This window comes from Phlebotomus papatasi, chromosome 2 (genome assembly GCF_024763615.1).
Source record: "Phlebotomus papatasi isolate M1 chromosome 2, Ppap_2.1, whole genome shotgun sequence".
In the NCBI taxonomy this organism is placed as follows: Eukaryota; Metazoa; Arthropoda; class Insecta; order Diptera; family Psychodidae; genus Phlebotomus; species Phlebotomus papatasi.
Genome location: NC_077223.1, coordinates 56,157,037 through 56,176,970, shown reverse-complemented (window position 1 = coordinate 56,176,970; position 19,934 = coordinate 56,157,037). Strand labels below are relative to the sequence as shown.

Below are 19,934 nucleotides of genomic sequence, written 5' to 3'. Positions count from 1 at the left end.
TAATATGTTATAGTACCCATTACTATTTTGATTTAGTTGTGATAACTAAATGAAAAGGATACTTTAACTAACTGTGGTCAACTATTTCATTTAGTTACCCAAACTAAATATATAGTTGGGTCTATATTTACTATATTTTATAGTTCTAATAACTGCATATGAGCTTGTACGAACTAATTTTTTCTAAGAGTGTAGAGTTATTTATTCAATTTATTTATATTTGCACTAATATTTGGCATATGATCTGACATTAATAGGTCAATTTTTCCATAAATAAATACGAATCACTGACAATTTTACAGAAATTCACCATCAAACATTCAAATATTGACCACCGGTCAATATTTGAATCGAGGCACTCGAGGGCACTTTACCTTACATGTTTCTGTCAAATTAATAAAATGCATAATATCTTTCAGTTTTTCTTATTATTTTAAAAACTATGAAGGTGACCACATACAATTGCGCGATGTTTAAGAAAATTTGAACGTTTCCAGAGCTCCCTATCTAACCGCGAAAATATCTATTTTATCCATTTCATCAGTATAACTAGTGGAAAGTGCCCATGCTTTGCATGGTCCCAAGCTATATAATGACTAAATTTTTCCTATGTTTCTGAATAAATGTGACTCCTCAGTATATTTAAAAAAAAACCAGGACACCTTCTCCTATAGATTTTAAAATATAGGTGCAATGAGTCGTATAGAAAAACTGGAAAAATTAGTCATTATGAAGCTTGGGACCGTGCAAAACATGGGCACTTTCCCTTAATATTTATTCTATATGTGATTTATGCAGATAGTAAAGCGCTGAATTTTCTTGCTAAGAAAATGCTCCATCATCAGGAAGTTCTCACTCGAGCATGAACACATACCATATTCCTATTCCTATGTATAAGTGATCATCTGTTTTGTTCATTTCATCCCTTCCCCTTGGCTCCCGTCTCTCCTGATCGTACGCTCAAGAAATTAGTCACAAGAAAAAAGAACTTCACACACGAATTATCGCCGATCTTATTCGTAGTCTTACATCAATCCCACATAGCATCAGTCGAATTTTCGTCTTCAGTCACTTCCTACCTCTTCTTAAATTTTTCCTCGTGTGGTGATCCTCAACTGATCATCCACAGTGTAATTAAGATGATGGACTAATTAATTTGAAAAGTGCCTATTATAAAAAAAGGATTTTCTTTCTTTTAATATTTAGTTCTATTTACGAAACTGTTAAATAATTTTAAGGTAATTCTTCAAGATGAAAAAAGTTGTTAATAAAATAATTCTAAAAGGCATATCCCAATCGACAGTGTTGGAAAATGTGCAGCATATTTAGAAGTTTTCAAATGAACGTAGTTCAAGTGAATCTGTAAAACAATTTCTTTCTTTAGGTTAAAAATAGCAAGAGATATTTTCAGAGAGCTAAACAGAAGATACTCAGTGCGGGGTGTACGTTAGAGATCAAATTCAATATCCGTCAGAGTTATTCGGGTGTACATTTTTCTCTGAATGTGGATTTCTCGGTTCTGGAGAGTAAAAAATTGTGCTGAGTCTTCTTAAAGTTCTTTCTGTGCAAGATTCTTCTGCTGTGGCTCATAAAATGCCTCCAACAGTAATATCTCAATTGTCTCCGACTGTCGCGAATTCTGCCAATTTCTCAAAACTGCCCTACACAGGACCTTCACAAGGCTCATCGCTACCCTACATAAACTCCTATCAAACGTCCTCATCGGCAGCATTTCAGCAACAGCCACCACAGTGGTATTACATGTCCATGGATGAACCACCGCCAACATACATGGTAAATAGATTCTCCATTTATGTTATAAAAATACCCCAATGCACTTCCATCGATGTTAATTGACCGACAATTTAGTAATTTTCGAGGCGCATCTTAATAAATTTTTACACTCACATAGACCATCCATTTTTTTGTCGTACTGAGTATTGCTCTCAGTCAGTTATTTTTAAATCAGACCCACGTTTTAATTGCAAGTTGATGTCTTCAACATTAAGTTCAAGCCAAACAATAAGTTTGTACAAATTCCACACAAATTTTTAATACATGTTTTGATTACATGATTGATTCACGACAAAAAATAATTCATATATATAATTTTATTGAGGTAAAAAACAAAAAATATTACATTGTGATTTATACGGGCTTCATATCCTCCCAAGAAAACATAATTTTGTTATAATTGCGAGTCACGAGGTGTATTTTACTTTACCGCCCTTATAATCCCTCAACTTTTGAAATAAATCCCTCTAAGGCGTCTTCTATACGGGGGGAATTCGAAATGCACCGCACTATGCTATGCACCGGTGAGTCTCGGGAAATCTCCCCTAGTGGTTCATTTCTGAGATAAATTTTCTCCACCCTCTGTTATAAATTCTCCAAGTGTGTTCTGACTAAAATAGATAGTCTGGAAGACTTTCTATTTTATTTCGAAACGTTTCGAACGTCAATCACACAGTGTTTTACAATTAAAGAATTTGTTAAAGAGTGGTAAAGTTAATATTTATGCTTAGTAACGAACACTTTATAAGGAAGAGGAGATGGGGCACCCATCCTCTATATCAAAACCGTCCTACCGCAGGATTTTATGCCAATATTGTTGCTAAATTAAGAAAATATCCTAAGCTTTTTATTTTTCTATAAATAAACTTTATTCATATACGTAATGCCCTAGACACACTTACGACTTAAGCCGAGAGACGACTTAGTGGAAAATCATTGAAATGAAGTTTAATCATTATGTCGAATATAATTGCGCTAAGCCGTTTCTCGGCTAATCCTCAGGTCTGTCGAGGCCCTAAGGGTCTCTAAGTTCTTAGAAATTAGATGAAAATCACTTTTCAGCTGACAAATTCCATAACAACACAAGGATGTCTATTTAACAATTCCACCATATTCTAATAAAGATTAAACGATACATTCAGAAGATTAATCGATATCGTGTCCCTATTTCACCTGCTTTTCGACCCTTGATAACTTTGAAAATAGTTCATGAGAAAAACATCTCTTGAAAAACAAAAAAAAAGATTTAAAACCGCTTGAAAGGACAAGATATTCGAACATAAACAAACGAGCTTTCGAAGAGGGAGATTTTAAGCGCCGAAAGATAGGTAAAAATGCACCGGGTCTAAAGCTCAGTGGGGGACTTTTGTGTCAAAATGGCGGTTTCGAAATAAAATCCCCCCGTTTAGATGCTCCAGGTTTCTTAACCGATTTAGTCCATATTGGGAGCATCTAAACGGAAAACCGCCATTTTGTCATAAAAATCCCCCACTGAGCTTTAGACCGATGCATTTTGTCTCTTCGAAAGCTCCATTTGTTGTATATTCGAATATTTTGACATTTCAAGCGATTTTATCTTTTTTTTTGTATTTCAAGAGATGGTTTCCTCGTGAACTATTTTTAAAATTATCAAGAGTCGAAAAGCAGGTGAAATGGGGACACGATATCGATCACTCTTCTGAATTGTAATGTTAAAGTTGATTTATAGGAAAATAAATAACTTACAATATTTTCTTAATTTAGCAACAATATTAGCATAAAATCCTGCGGTAGGACGGTTTTGATATAGAGGATGTATGCCCCATCTCCTCTTCCTTATAAAGTATTCGTCACCAGGCATAAATATTAACTTTACGTATCTTTAACGAATTCTTTGATTCTAAACTAAAACATTGTATGATTGACGTTCGAAACGTTTCGAAATAAAATAGAAAGTCTTCCAGACTATCTATTTTAGTTAGAACACACTTGGGTGGAGAAAATTTATCTCAGGCATGAACCACTAGAGAAGATTTCCCGAGACTCACCGGTGCATAGCACAGTGGGGTGCATTTCGAAATCCCCCCGTATAGAAGACGCCATTAAGTTTATTTGACAGATCTCCGATAGTAAGAAACTATTATGTTTCTTATAGGATTCAGATTCTCTTTGTAAATTTATTTATTTCGGGCTATGTTTAGTTGGGTGGGAAATGAAATTTCATTTTCCTATCTTTTTATGATCCTCGCATAGGGTGATATTCTATAAAATAAAGATATTTTTTTCTTTCCACCCCTCCCCAACCATTAGACGGTGTATTGTATTTAGACGGTGTATTGTATTTAGACGGTGACAGCCAAAATCCCGAAAGCCAAAATCCCGAACGCCAAAATCCCGAAAAGGCCAAAATCCCGAAAGCCAAAATCCCGAATGTTCAAAATCGTGAAAGGGATGAAATTATATGGAGGAAAATGTATAGAATAATTTCCCAAGACACAGAAGATTTCCCTTTGCCTCCAGCAAGCGCAGGTGCAATCATGGGAGTAGCTAAGAATTCGGGATTTTTGCTTTCGGGATTTTGACCGGGACCCGTATTTAGATACCCAAAAAATTATGTTGTTAAAATTTAACATCATTTTAATTAAACAACATTTTAATGATGTTGTTAAAATGACAACTGCGAGGCAGTGCCATTCCCATATTTGGTTAGAACTTAGAACATTTTGTTCGAAAACTGCTTACCGGTCAGTATATTTTTGTTGATCAATTCAGAAAAAAATACGCTGAAAATGCTACTTTTTTCAACTAACTCTGATCTCTAGGGGACCTTTCGAAAACTGTTCAAAGTTCAAATAATTTTTTGGTTTGGCAAAAAATTTGCCCTGCCCCCTCTTCTAGAATACCTATTCTGTCTAACATTAAATCGAGTTTGACCTAGTTATTGAACTCTTATTTAAAATTTAATGTTATGGCCTCTACACATTGGGAGCAATTTTTGTCAAAAATTGCTGTTTTGAAGGAAATTCCCTGCAGCCTTGTAGGTGGAAACGTCAAATTTCTGTCAAAAACGCAATTTTTGACGAAAATTGCTCTCAATAGCCGTACTCACTATGGCGCTGTTATCTTGTAATATCGTTATTTCGTTATCTCGTTATGTTCTCGTAATGTATTTTATAAATGAAAAATTATAACAAGATAACAGATTACGGAGATTACGAGATAACAACGCCATAGTGAGTACGGCTAATGTGTAGACGCCTTAATACCTCTATTATCTTCTTTTCAAAATTAGGATCTATGACTTTTATTTGATTTGCTTGATTTGCAAATCAGTTTCTATTTCTTATTTAACCAATTAACTCAAATTTTTTAAGAAACAGGTTTTGAAAAAAGGTACCGTAGAGTCATCCCTTGTTTATGATGACGTTATACATTTCTGGACTCACATCCACATGATTTCCTATTTCGAAAATTTATACATAACTTTCCATATGTTTCTATGACGTCATTAAACACATGCATTCATTCAGAAAATCCAAATTAATAACAAATTTTTTTTAAACACGAAACTATTCATAAAATTATAATAAGAAATTTAATTTTGCAGCAGTCGTCAGCACCACCAATGTGGAATGCCTACCATGTACCCCAGAATTATTCCTGTACTCAACAAGAGTCATTATCACCACCAGCATCATCCTATGAGCAAATAATTGATTTGATAGAAACACTGGGGAATCTGGATATTTCTAAGAATTTCGAAAACAAAAAGCCTCAAAAACTACCGCCGGATAACTATTTGTGTCATTTATGCTTCAGAAAGGGCCATTATATCCGCGATTGTCCAAAGGTTAGTATATATGAAATGTTTATCTTATTTATGGCGAGAAGTTTTTGTACAGTAGACACTTTTCTGCTCGATTGTAATATGATTCTCAGCGATATAGATAAGAATTATTGTAATGTATATGCTAAAGAATAAACGCTACTCTTAGGCTCGACCAAAAGCAGAGGGGAAAACGCCGTATCAGGGAAAGAAGAGGTGCTTCGGTGAATACAAATGTCCAAAATGCAAAAGGAAGTGGATGTCAGGAAATTCTTGGGCTAATATGGGCCAAGAATGTATCAAATGCCATGTGAACGTTTATCCTCACAAACAGGTAATTTAATTATATTGATTAAATTTAAAAAAAAAAAACAAATATAAATTAAAAAATACACTTTTGTTTCGTATAGTGTAGATGTAGATAAAAAAAACTGAAACACACTACTAAAATAAAAATTGAATTTTCAGAGACCTCTTGAGAAGCCTGATGGCCTGGATGTTTCTGACCAATCTAAAGTACATCCGCAGATGCTCTGTGAAAAATGCAAAACCCTTGGATTTTACTGCCGCAAGAGGAATTGTTTTTCAGCAATTTGCTAGATTTCTAAAAAAAATTAATATTTAAGAAAAAATATCTCTTAAAATCTATAATAATCTTTTGCGCAACGACTGAAGTATGTATTGATGAACAATTATCGTATTTTAATGATGTCTTTTGAGATATAAATTTAGAGTGTAAGAAAATTTAGTGATAATGTAAAAACCAAAAATATCAAATTGTCTTGACTAAAAATAAAATAAAAAATGATAATAAAATAATAATAGAATAAAATTATTTTCGGTATTTTATATTTTAATGTTCAGTATTATAACTTACCTATTCGTTGCGTTTTTATCTAAAACTGGGGCTTTATACACATTATTTCTCTGCTTCAATGTAGATCTCCGAGACTCTTTTTTCTGGCTTATGTTATCTTGTATAAATATTTGAATTTTGGTTTTAGGTGCATAAAAATTTCTGGTAGGGTGCATGCATTACTTATGGCCACATTAAGAACATATCTTCTAACAGCTGATGATCTTTTTGACCAATTAAAGCGAAATTTTAAGAGTAATTTCTTTCATTTAGTTTATCTTTCGATATATCCAAATGAATTTATCAGGAAAATCCCTCAATTCCCGGAAAATATGTGATTTTCCCAACCATGTAAACTTCATAATTTGTGGCCTCTTTTACGAACTTGTGGCCACTCGTGTAATAACTTATGGCCACAATTTCAAATTATATAAAACAAACTTAGTAATAAAATAATTTTAATACAAAAGAAAAGAAAAGCATTTTAGGTACTTTCACAGGTTTTTATTATTTTGTTTAACAAATTTTCATAGTTTCTCAAATATTTTTCTCATAATAGTCGGATACTACTAATATTGATTCTCCCCGCCAGAGGCTAGTAATCCAATCAGAATTTCGTGATGGAAAAGCTACATTTGGCTGCATGAAGAACCCATCTTATAATTTTCTTTTCTGCCTGCTCTCTAAGGGCACTGTGAAAGCCTCCGTGATCTGTTGTTTCTTCCGGAGACTTTCCGAAAATTTTAACGCAGAGTTTGTGAGGGGATGTGGTATAGCTGGAATGACTGGAATACTTTGGTCGTGGTCATTCTATTTTCAATGCTTCTCAATGCCCCTTTTTCATCCTTTGATTGTAATAATGAGGTTTTTCTCTTGTTTTTTTTCATGATTTTCATTCTCTTAAGAAGGAAAAAAGAGAAAAAGTTAGGTTATTTACAACAAAATGCAAGTTCATGGAAAAAATCAATAAGATCATTCACACCACACATTTGCAAGCAATTTTATGTTATAATTTTAACACTTATCTTAAATTTTATTCAATTTTTGCTAGAAAACTCAAATTCACTGAATCAAAATAACACGATTGACAACTCACTAAAGCAAATATCTGTGAGGGCGCCACACGTCAAATGCTGTGGCCACAAGTTAATAATCTTATCAAATTGGTCATAACTTATGGCCTTTGTGATTATTTTACATTTTTGTTTGAAAAATCATCAAAATCAAGTAGTAAAAGAAAATATAGTTCCAAAGAAGACAAGTTTTGACAAATAGTACTAAATATTTTTAATTGAAGATACATAATTTAATCAGTAAAAATTGTGAGATCGTTAGTAAATTTCTTAACGATTTGACGTATATTTGATCGTGAGGCGCATCAGTAAAATAATCTCCACAAAATAATAAAAATTCTACCGAAATATAAAAGTAAATCAGTTTAAAAGTTGCATTTAATGATAGCACATCAAATATTCCTAATTTCGTGGTTCTTCGAAATTAATATGTGGGAAAAAATTGAAAATATCTGCGAGGTGGCCACAAGTATAGACTGGCCATAACTAATGCCGCCACCCTATAGTCGATAATATCTATTATACCAAATTAATATATTATTATTAATATTATTCTGGTGATAGGAGATTTTTTTGGCGAAATAACTGGATGAATTGACGATACGATTGCTCGGAAATTAATTTCGACATCTTTCCTTATCCATCAGGATTTCTTTATTTATTGAATATCCTGCAAATAAAGCATCTCACTTACTGCATAGTCTGCAGATCTTAAACTCAATTTGGTGCAAAATAATGTGAATTCTAAACTAAATGCTTTCAATAAGAATTTGATAAAAAGTAAATCCTTTTGTGACAATTTTCTTACCTGACGCTTCCGTAATCAAGTTATTTATAATAATGGACTCTATTCTGCGAATAAAGTTAAAGATAAAGATAAAGATATAAAGGGATAAATAAAGATTTGGTATTCTACAAACAAGATTTCAAAATAAAGCTGTCAAATATCTTTATTTTTCGCTTGGATAAAAATATTTCAAGATTTGGTATTCAGCAAGCAGGATTTCAAGATGATTCTAATCTCAATAGTCTTTATTTTTTCTCAAAATTTCAAAGGTGGTCTCGAGGTGCTTTGAAATCTTTATTTACGTATTGAGTAGAGTGTGTAAAGTAAAGCCTTATATCAATGGAAGTCGTCCAAATTTTTGTTAATTATTAGAGAATTGTGTGAATTGCGACGATGTCTGGACGAAAAGTAAAATAAAATATTTGCAATTTAATTTTAGAACGGTGATACAAACAAATAAATTTTAATCCCCCGATAATTTTTTATCCATTATTAGATTGAAATCTAATAGGTTCAAGCTTTATAATTGATTTCATTCATTATTTTCTATCTATTAAATCTTTTCTTGAAGTCGTAAAAGTAACTGAATTAAATTAAATAGGAGAGACCGGGGAGGTATGGGACAGGGGTAGTGTGGGGCAGGGCGAATTTTTCATTAATTTTTGAAATAAATGGGATTTAACCACTACTCAAACTGACTAAAGGAATGGATATCCTCAGTTTTATTGTTTTAATTCTATGAACACTTTCTTAAAATTTGATAAAAATTGTACTTTTTGATTTCTCAGTGTTGCTCTTTGTATTTTATATCAGCGATATATAATCAAAACTTTTTTATCTGATTAAGTAGCAGTAATCTGGGAACATATTTTTATAAAAGTTTCAGAGATTATACGCTCTTGTTTTTTCCTTAAGGGTTTTAAATATCAAAAATACCCGCGGGGATGTTTAGGACACCTGAAAGGGGATAAATGGGACGTTGATTTTCGACAATATTGTAGGTGGTGTGCAATTTTTTATTGTCAAAATGGAGAGTAATGCCCAGTTTCTACTGGAAGTCTCCCTCTTGGGCAAACTTTACCAGTGGAGCAGATGTCTCCAACTACAGAGACAATTAAACCATCAATGTCTTGGGAATCAATAATTTACTCTCCAGAGGATATTCGACCTTTGCTCAATCCCGTTAAAAACTATTTTCTCGAGAAGTTCTCGAGCAATATCCTCTACAATTCTCACAAATTCTCCAGAAAGAGCAAGGCGAGAGCTTTTTCAGGGAGTGAGGATAAAATAGATAACATGCAGTTGTCGTAAAATCAAACAGGAATTCCTTAATGAGTTCAAAACTAAAAGCTGCAAGAAAAACTACTCGTGTAAGGAATTTGATGATCATAATTGCAATACTTACAATTGAAGAAGCAAAGAAAGGTAGATGGTGAATAAGAAGTAAATACTTTAAATAATTGATTGACAATAAATGACTCTACCGTACAAATTAAATTAATATTAATTTCTAAGTATGAAAAAAAAGATTAGATATTTTTATTTCTATTAGAAATATTTTTTATCTAGTACTTAAAATTAATTAACATGCTCCAATAATGCAAATTATGCGAGAAAAAATGCGTCCCATACTGCCCCAAATCGGGGAGGTTTGGGACAAGGCGTCAAGTTATGTTTTATCTTCTCCAAGAAAATTCAGTTGCTTTCGAAATTCTATCGAGTACTTATTATAAAGTCAATACCCACAAGTATCCTGTAGACCGCATAAAATTGTAATATACTATTGTGATTTTTTGGAATAGTGTCTCAAAGTCAAAACATGAAAAAGTGTCCCAACTCCCCGGTCTCCCCTAACTTTTTTCATTAATTGAACCGTTAACTTGTCCTTTCGAATTTAAAATTTTGTAAGATGAGTGCTGATTTCTCGTCAGATCTTAGTTGGGTAGGGCAATGCTGGACAAGTAAGTTTAAGGGGTGGTGTTAGATAAAGTTTGGTCTTGATTTGTACAAAATGATCTTATGACCCAAGTACAATAAAGAATTAATCATTAATCAATCAATTATTTTACAGAAGTTCAGTGTGTGTTCAGTACTCCGTCGTGGCTCCGTGGTATTTTATTTTTCCGCCACAAAATAATTGAGGTTATGTTGATCACAGTGCGGTTTTTAGTACTACAACGACGCGCGGCAACACTCTGAAATCTAGTACTCCGCATATGTTTTTCTCACTTTCGCGTGTGATTCATACTTTCGCGAGGTGCTTGTGATAAAGACACTTGCCCAAATTCCTGAAAATTGGGCCTAAATTCCTACATAAACTATGCCAATAGACCTCTAAAGTAATTGATTACTAAAAGTAAACAACATGGTAAACATGCCTTATATAATTTACGAAATATTGGACATTTTTCACAAGGTGTGTGCATTTTTTCTATAATTTCTTGACTGAAGAGACTTCTAAATTCTGATAATTTTGTCTATTTTCTTTTAGGCGTCCTTCTTTGCGTTGTCTCTTCAAGCAGCTCTTGTGGTTTTGGTGATTTGGTTGATTCTGCATAAAAACAAAAGCAACGAAAAAACGAAGAATCTTTCTGCGGGAGAGAAAGCAGCAATCTTAGCCAATTGGACACCTGAACCTCTTGTGGGGGATACGCCCCTGAACCATCCGGCCCTCTCGCCCAGGTTAGTCACTAGCCGTGTGGGCAAGCGAATCACTGTGGAAGGGCAAGATTGCTTGAACCTAGGCACACACAATTACTTGGGTCTCCTGGAAGATCAGGACATCCAGGAGGATGCTATTAGAAGTCTGAAGAAATACGGTGTTGGATCATGCGGTCCAAGAGGCTTCTACGGCACCGTTGATGTACATTTGGAACTGGAGGAGAAGCTTGCAGAATTCATGAACATGGAAGAAGCTGTGGTCTACAGCTATGGATTCTCCACAATTGCAAGTGCCATTCCGGCTTATGCCAAACGCACAGACATTTGCTTCGTGTGAGTAGCTTTGTTTTTTTTTTTAATCAAATCATTCTTCATTTCTTTAGCGGTGAACTTTTATTGATTGCATTTCTTGAATAATGAGAATAGGTACACTCAGAAAAAAAAGAGGCTACGATTAACTTTTATTCGTCATAATTTTAACACTTTTCGGGTGTAAAAATATTTCAACATTTTTTAATGTTAATTTTACACCTTTTTAATGGTAAAATTAACATGAAAAAGGGTAACATTAAGCCCTAATACTCCTAAAAAGCATAATATTTACACCGATTTCGGATTAATGCTGCAGGATAAAATTAACATTTCCGGAATGTTATTTTGACTTTCGGATTTCTCTCAGTGATGCAATAATTTGAGAGAAAAGGGAATTTTTTTGGAAGGGTTCTGTATCTGTCTGAAATGTTTGAATAACAAAATCTTTAAATTTCAATATTGAGGGTTTTTTTTTGAGTCTAATGGCCTCTTCTTTGGAGGCACTGCGTGATGTAAATTGAATTAATTATTCAAAAAGTAATGTACCGGTTATGAAACGTTAAGTAATTTTGGTACGAAATTCAATTTTATTACTCTTAAAATTATTTTGAGCAATCCTTTGTGTGATTTATGAAACGGTTGACAAAGGTAACCAACTAGAAGATTTTATATTAACCCATTCCTTACCATGGTATTATACATCATACGCAAATTGAGTGATTTTTGATGATTTATTTCTGGGCAATTGCTATCCGAATTGGTGTCGGGAATGGATTTTTAGTAACGTTAGTTATTCAATTACTTGAGAAAAATAGTCCGACAGAGATGAAAATACATTTTGTTATTATTTTCTTGCTTCGCGGAAGGTCATGCCAAATTTTTGCTCAAAATGGCGGACGGAAAATACGAGATCCCGTCGAATTTGTTAAAATTGGCCTCTTTCCTCTTTCCTGATTTGAATTCTAGTTGCCAATTGATGTTCTTGGATAGTTACTCTATCTAAAGCAATAGAGTTTGTAATGAATAGACAATGCACAGAATTCAAATTCAGTGACCGTTAAGACGTGTATTTGACAGAGGCTCCCCGCGCCCCCATATGAGATAAATTTTTTTCTTTTCAAAAAATTCATCTACTAATCTGTAGGAAACTAATTCCAACATATGAACATTCTATCTCAAGTATTTCTGGTACATTGACTGAATGGATTAAACAATCAAGTCTCCCTGCTAAACGATGGTAGCCCAACTTACCTGCATCCGGGTCACGGAAGTCTGACGGCAATTGATATTACACTTTCATCTCCCGCTCTTTCTATTTCCTTAGAATGGGAAGTAGTAATGGAAGCTTACAATAGTGACCACCAACCGATTCTAGTCAAGGATTTTTCCACGTATCAAAGTAATACTCATAGAGTTAGATGGAACGAAGACAGGGCTGATTGGGGTATCTTCTTCAATAGCTGTGTGGGGACCTTTGATTTTTCTGAAGATCTTGACTTGACCGAACAAGTCAGAATGTTTAATGAAGCAATTTTAAACGCGGCAGCGTTAAGCATGACCCAAACCAGAGAGATTCCCGGAAAGAGAAGAGTCCCATGGTGAACTGATTCGGTAAAAGAAAATGTTAAGGAGAGAAATAGACTGTTTAGGAAGTTTCGTAAGCATTCCTCAGTAGCGAACTTAGATTTATTAAACCAGAAAAAGAAGGAAGTCAAAGAAGTAATGAGGCAAGCCAAAGCAGAAAGTTGGTCAAGCTATGTTAGTTCCATTAAGACATTTGGGTATAATAATAAACCACCTAAAGTAGTTTGGGATAAAATTCGGAAAATCTCAGGGAAACATAGATCAGTTGCTATTAGAGAATTAATAGAAAATGGACAAGTTGCCAACACAGAAGAAGATATGAGTGAATTACTAGCCAGAACTTTTGCCAAGAACTCAGACAACTCAGGCTTATCAGAAGGGGCGCTCCGCCAAAGGGAATCTCTTTTAGGGTATCAAACAGTTCCACTGGATAATACTTGCGTAGAGCTCAATATACCATTCTCCTTGGAAGAGATGTCACAGGTTCTTAGGGTCGCGAATGGGAGATCGGCAGGGCCAGACGGAATCACTTATCAGATGTTGAAGAATCTTCCACCTCAAGGAATGAGCAGGCTGCTGTTAATTTTAAACAAAGTATTTTCAGAAGGCACAATATCAGATATCTGAGAAAGTGCAAATATTATTTCAATTTTAAAACCAGATAAAGACCCAACAGACCCCAAAAGCTATCGCCCTATTTCGCTCCTGAGTTGTGTAGGTAAGCTCCTTTAGAAAATGGTATCCTCAAGATTAAATTGGTGGCTAGAGAGAAACCACCTGCTCTCCGATTATCAATCGGGTTTCAGGAGAAATAGATGTACAACAGATAACTTAGCTTATTTATACAACATTTCATGGCAAATAAAATTAACAAAAAAGAACATATTTCTTGCATTAACTTAGATACAGTAGACTCTCGCAAATTCGGCTCTTTTAAGATCGGGCTACTTTTTAATTCGGGCAGCGGTTACATTTGAAAAAAGTTTGTTGTCATTTTTCAAGTTTGATTATGATTATCAAATGAATCAAATATGCTCAAATTTGGCATGGTTTGTCTTAGTTTTGATATGATTTTGCATTATTGAGGGATTTTCATGCAATTTACGTTATATATGAGTGTGTAAACTCAATATCTATATGCACATGAATAAAAAATCGTTGCATTTCAATAAGTTTGTCGCCCGAATTTCTGTCTAATTCGGCTGACATTTCGGTCCCATATGCCCGAATTTGAGAGAGTCTTCTACTGTATTGAAAAAGCCTATGAAAAAGTATGGCGTATTGTAATCATTAATAAATTAAAAGATTGGGGCTTAGAAGGACGGATTTTTAACTACATTGAAAATTTTTTAAGAGATAGACAATTTAATGTTTACGTTGGCAATAAGATGTCATCTAGACTCACACAAGAGAGCGGAACCCCAACAGGTAGCGTTCTTTCTGTCCCGCTCTTCTTGATTGCTATGAATAGTTCCTCGGATTATTTAAACATTCCAGGAGTCAAACATATGATCTATGCTGACGATCTATTAGTATTTGCCTCGGCAAATTCCTCAGAAGACCTCCAAATAAAATTACAGATGGTGGTGGACGAGCTAGAGGTATGGGCCCAACAATACGGTTTTAACTTTTCAATTTTGAAGTCCAAAACCTTGCACGTCTGTAGAATACGCAAATGTAGACATCCAAGCTTTACCCTTAAAAACAATACGATCAGTGAAGTTAATACTTTAAAAATCTTGGGAATCACATTTGATAGTAGGCTATCTTGCCATCAACACATAAAACAAATTAAAGATAACTGTCAAAAAAGAGTTAACATAATTAAGGTTCTTTCTAATCTTGAATGGGGGGCGGATAGGCGGCAACTTCTGTCGCCAGGCCCTGGTTGGGGGGAAGCTGGATTACGTGGTGCTGTCGTTCTGCATAGCAGCCAAATCCATCTTAAAGAAATTGGATCCGATACATAATGCTGAAATCAGAGCAGCAACGGGTGTGTTTAGAAGTTCCCCTACGGACAGCCTTATCGCAGAATCAGGTCTTATGAATTTGGAAGATAGAAGAACCCTGCTCACAGTCAAATACTGGAACAAAATCTCAGCTAATCAACATATTACAATGTTTAAGGAGATGTGTGCGGATTTCAGAGAGGGGGGCAGAATAATTTCCTAGGTTGAAAAAGTTTCCTCGGTCTTGGCAGGCTGGAATTTACCTAAATACAATACATTCCAATACTTGGGAAAACAACCCTATTGGAAGATGGATCGGAACCGATTAGACATCTCTCTAGAAGACAGTCATAGATATAGAATAGACCCAAATAGATCAAGAGAAGTCATTTATAACAAGCTCGAGGGAAACAACTTAAATACCAAAATTTTCGTAGCTAGCAACAAGTTCTCTGGTAAAGCGGGCTACGGTATCTGGGTAGAAAATTCTAGGTGGATAGTGGAGGGTAAGGTCAACGATATGGCATCTAAAACCACGCTAGAAGAAAAAGGTCATTAGCTGCGTGCAAATTAGCCTTTAACTCCCCGAACCCCCTAATTATCACCAATTGCCTATAGGCCTTAAAAGACGTCTGTAACTTCCGGCTGTTGTCGGGTTACACGGCACAGCAAGGGACTTGATTGTCTTAAGACAGTGCAATTTCCTATACGACCCGGGCTTCAGTGAGGGCATTGTTAACGCTAATGCGGCAGCTTTTAATGCGTCTAACCATTCGATATCTGATTTTCAGATTTCAATCAAAGATTGTAACTCCTGGGCCAAGTCAACCGTTCGGGAATTAAGGAAATTATAATGGAAGGACATTCTCCTGTCCAATAAACTAAGATCTATTAAAGATGTTCCCATTTTTTAATAATCATTTCTGTAACAGAAGAGACCAAGTAACCCTCACTAGACTTTACATAGGACACTGTATTTTTTCTCACTCATTCCTTATGAAAAAGAGCAATAACCAAACTGCTAGAGTTGTAACACCCATCTCACTGTCTCACATGTCCTGGTGGAATGTCCCAGTTATGCCCAGGATCGCAGAAATTTCAATATTGAGAATCTTGAGATTCAACAGAAGGATTGAGATTTTGGAAAGGACAGTGTCTTTCGTAGCCTCTACGGGACTGAGAGTTTAATACAAATTCCAAAACTTCATTAGGGAACTATTGTCAAGTAGATTAGGTTTAGGTTATGGATTCAGGTAAATTTTCTTTGTATATCTGTACAAAATGGCAATTAGGCCCACGTACAATAAAGAATTAATTAATTAATTGAAAGCGTTGAGAACCATTTAGGGTGAATGTCCCAATTCAAAACCATTTCCATACGCTTTAACATTGACAGAAGATTCAACATATTAAGTTCATATTTTTTCTGAAGAGAATTACATAAATTTGCTCCTTGACTCTTCTAGAATGATACTATTTTAGTGAAAATTCTTTAGATATAATTTGAAAACTTTTTAAATACAAGAAAAATACACAAGTGCAAAATGCTGCCATTGGATACATATTAATCCAAATGGAGACAAGGGAAAGTTTCTAATTGGAGACAAACAGTGTAAGTGAAACCGCGACGAAAGGATTCCAAAACCTTGTTGAGTTGCTCTTGAGTGCAAGATTTGTTCTTATTCCTGGTCTTTTCTCCTTTCCCATCTAAAACAATAAGAAAATCTCAAAAAAAATCATATTTCCGGGATTTCCTATTGAAGCATTTGCAGACACTTCAGAAAAATCTTTTTTGTTCACAAAATAGGTAATTATTTCATTTGAAAACTTTACGTACCATTAACAATAAAGATGAACACTTATTTTAACTAAAATTAGCCAGAAATGTGACATAAATGTTAATGAACACGAATAAACAACAATTACCTCATTGTGTTTTTCATTGGAAAACATGGTAGATCGATGAAAAATTCGATAGTGAAAAGGTACACTTTGAATTTTTCTGAGAAATTAAAATTTGTGAATATGAATGGATTTTCGCTTTATTTGGATGGAGCAAAATTAACTAAATAATGAAACTGTGGTATAGAAAATATATAGGGCAAACTGGGGCACCACCAAACACGGGGTACCACCAAACACTAATTTTTATTTCTAAACTACTTGGACTATCTCGACCATTCCTTTAGTGGACAAGCATCCCTATAGTGCCTTTAAATTCCTATAGGTCTTATTCTCTGAAGTCGAATATCCGATTAAAAAATCGCAGTGTTTGGTGGTACCCCGTGTTTGGTGGTGCCCCAGTTTCCCCTAAATATAATAATTCAATACTGTATTTATCGTGAAAATAATGATGTTTCCATTTGGAATAGAGAAAAATTTCCATTTGGAGCAGGTTTTGAATTAGCCCACTTTACCCTATTTTTATAATTATTAATATTATTATTTAAATCGGTAATATCCCATAATAAAAAAAATGTAAATTTTCTCATTTTTACAAATAGGGATGAAGAAGTCAATTTTGCCATCCAAAAAGGCCTTGATGCCTCACGATCGACTGTTATCTACTTTCGGCACAATGACATGAAAGATCTAGAAGATAAACTGATTGAGCAGAGTATCAAGGACAAGAAGAATCCAAAGAAAGCTGCTAGAACTCGTAAATTTTTGATTGCTGAGGGAATTTATATGAATACGGGAGAAATGTGCCCACTTGCAGAACTAATAAGATTGCGCAAGGCGTACAAAGTGCGATTTTTCCTGGATGAGAGCATCACCTTTGGGACAATGGGTGCTACTGGAAGAGGTCTCACGGAACACTTAAATGTCGATAGAAATGAGATTGACTTGATTTCTGCATCTTTGGAGTGGGCTGTTGCAACAATTGGGGGATTTTGTGTGGGATCATCATTTATTGTTGATCATCAGAGGCTTTCGGGTTTGGGATACTGCTTTTCAGCTTCATGTCCACCCTTGCTGACGCAAGCTGCTCTCAGTGCTCTTGACAAATTCAACAAACATCCTGAATTGTTTTCTGAGATTCAAGAGGCTTCAAGAAAGGTTCAAAAGTGAGTGATTTTTGAAATTGTTTTATTTTTCTGTTTGTTTTTTAGTAATTTGCTATTTCTTGTATAACTAGAAAATTGGAAAATTTATCGAAGCTAACACTCCGTGGAAATCCCATTTCCCCTGTGAAGCATTTGTACCTCAAGGAGGCGAAATCCACAAAAGCTGAAGTCACTGCAATGAGTGATATTGTGGAAAAGTGCATTTCTCGAGGATTGTGCCTAGTTAATTCACAATATTTGGGGCATATCGAGAAGAAGTGCCCCAGGCCGAGTATCAGAATCACTGTTAATCGTTTACTATCGGATGAGGATATAGTATTTGTCTATGAGACACTGGAAAGTGTTTGTAAAGAGGTTCTCTGCTAGAGATAAAAAAAAATTTCCTTCTGACTACTGTGCACAGCATTATCTTTTTTTTTGCTATTTACACAAAGAAGTTTATGTAGCATTTAAATTCCATTATTAAAGCGCTTGCAAATAAAATATGTTCGTTTATTTTAGTGATTTTTAGAATTATTCAAAAAAATAATTTCCGTTGGTAAACATAAAAACAAAGTCCCATACAGAGACCTGCGTACGGCTGCGCGCATGTAATGCGCGCAGCGCGCAAGCTGATTTTTACGCCGCAGCAGCAAAATTTTTTTGTGCAGAATGCGCGCAGCAGCAAAAGTTTTCATGCGTGCAGCATTGAACTTTTATCATTATTTATATTCTTTACATTCTTTTTTCTTGAGGAAAAAGTCTGTCATTTGGAATCACTTTTGTTAATTTCATGTTATACTCAGAGTTTTAATACTTAAAATTACAAATATATTACTATAATTTAAATTTGAGTAATGCTCTGACTAAAATTGGACGCAAATAGTGGAAAGTGACCATACTATGGAATGAAGTCTAAGATTTGCAATCCTTTCGTGATTTACACACAAATCAAAGCTATTTTCTACTACAGCAAAAAAATGTCTTGCTTATTAGGTTCATAAACCTACCACAAGCAATTCTTGTAAATCCTTAGATTTTCCTCAGAAGGATAATAAAAATTCAGTAACGATTTTTATAATATAATGGTTCGGTCAGGTCCCAACCTTATTCATATCACAATTTGAGTGAATTGAAACGGTACTCAAGAAAAAAAAACTGGTTTGAGGAATCTTCGTTTTTTCCATTTTGTTTTTTACACTTTTGTATTTCCCAGTTTCTCTTTTAAATCTTTGTCTTCGGTAATTTTTGTTTTTTGGAAATCTTGTCTTTCATATATTTTTAAAAAAAAAAGTATATTTTATTAAATAAAATAATGAAATCACATTGGTTTTTATAAGATTTTAGTTTCGTACTTCAGGGCAACGGGAAATTTACTGTTTTGGGAAATTATCAGTATCGTCTGTCGGGGTAAAAGGAAAATTTCTGTGTTTTGGGAAGTGCCTAGTTACGTCCTTTGGAACAAAGGGAAATTTTCTGTGTTTTGGGAAGTTTTTAGTTTCGTCCTTTGGGGTAAAGGGAAATTCTGTTTTGGGAAGTTTTTAATTTCGTCCTTTGGGGCAAAGGAAAATTTTCTGAGAAAATGGAAATTTTTGGAAGGTTATAAAATATACTTGTGCAAAATGTGTGACAGACAAAATTTCCGATAATTGTGGAAAATATATGAAAAACAAGATTTCCAAAGACAAAGTTTCCAAAAAAAAACAAAAATTACCGAGGACAAAGATTCCAAAGACAAACTGGAATAAACAAAAGTGTAAAAAACAAAATGGAAAAAAGAGGATTCCCGATCCCGAAAAAACTACATAATTTATTAACGCAATAATATTTCGAATTTTAATTATATTTTAAACTATATGTAGGCCTGAATAAAAAATTGTGACTTCTTAAAAGTTTCAATGCTATTTTGATATATTAAAATTATCTATTTTGAAATTTTTATCTTTAAATTTGTTTTGCAGATATAAAGTATAATCAGGGAAATGAGCGAATTTGCTAAACAAAACAGAAGTAGTGTAAGATTTTAAAGATGTGGTGAGGTGAGCTGTCAAAGTGACGAGTGTTCT

At 34.3% G+C, this 19,934-nt stretch overlaps 2 protein-coding genes across 3 annotated transcripts; both read left to right on the top strand.

The window, feature by feature from the left end:
- Positions 1-1,018: 1,018 nt before the first annotated feature.
- LOC129801804 (zinc finger CCHC domain-containing protein 24-like) lies at positions 1,019-6,431 on the top strand. 2 transcript variants are annotated; one of them, XM_055847147.1, is made up of 5 exons: positions 1,019-1,238; positions 1,385-1,794; positions 5,381-5,623; positions 5,769-5,933; positions 6,068-6,431. In XM_055847147.1, exons 2-5 carry the CDS (start codon positions 1,594-1,596, stop codon positions 6,197-6,199), a joined length of 741 nt encoding a protein of 246 aa, XP_055703122.1. In that variant the 5' UTR covers positions 1,019-1,238; positions 1,385-1,593; the 3' UTR covers positions 6,200-6,431. The 2 variants fall into 2 exon arrangements, with proteins under 2 accessions (XP_055703122.1, XP_055703124.1); XM_055847149.1 differs by having other exon boundaries at positions 1,019-1,794; positions 5,384-5,623.
- A 3,912-nt stretch (positions 6,432-10,343) lies between these two features.
- Positions 10,344-18,372, top strand: LOC129801783 (serine palmitoyltransferase 1). Its single transcript, XM_055847106.1, has 4 exons — positions 10,344-10,731; positions 10,807-11,309; positions 17,326-17,889; positions 17,961-18,372. Exons 1-4 carry the CDS (start codon positions 10,681-10,683, stop codon positions 18,253-18,255), a joined length of 1,413 nt encoding a protein of 470 aa, XP_055703081.1. The 5' UTR covers positions 10,344-10,680; the 3' UTR covers positions 18,256-18,372.
- Positions 18,373-19,934: the final 1,562 nt, after the last annotated feature.

Excerpts from the sequence above, each read along its gene's own strand:
- LOC129801783 (XM_055847106.1), top strand. The coding sequence starts at position 10,681 with ATGGTAAACATGCCTTATATAATTTACGAAATATTGGACATTTTTCAC. Across the intron at positions 10,732-10,806 it reads TATTGGACATTTTTCACAAG|GCGTCCTTCTTTGCGTTGTC; the intron begins GTGTGTGCATTT and ends ATTTTCTTTTAG. Across the intron at positions 17,890-17,960 it reads GCTTCAAGAAAGGTTCAAAA|AAAATTGGAAAATTTATCGA; the intron begins GTGAGTGATTTT and ends TTGTATAACTAG.
- LOC129801804 (XM_055847147.1), top strand. The coding sequence starts at position 1,594 with ATGCCTCCAACAGTAATATCTCAATTGTCTCCGACTGTCGCGAATTCT. Across the intron at positions 1,795-5,380 it reads AACCACCGCCAACATACATG|CAGTCGTCAGCACCACCAAT; the intron begins GTAAATAGATTC and ends TTAATTTTGCAG. Across the intron at positions 5,624-5,768 it reads ATATCCGCGATTGTCCAAAG|GCTCGACCAAAAGCAGAGGG; the intron begins GTTAGTATATAT and ends CGCTACTCTTAG.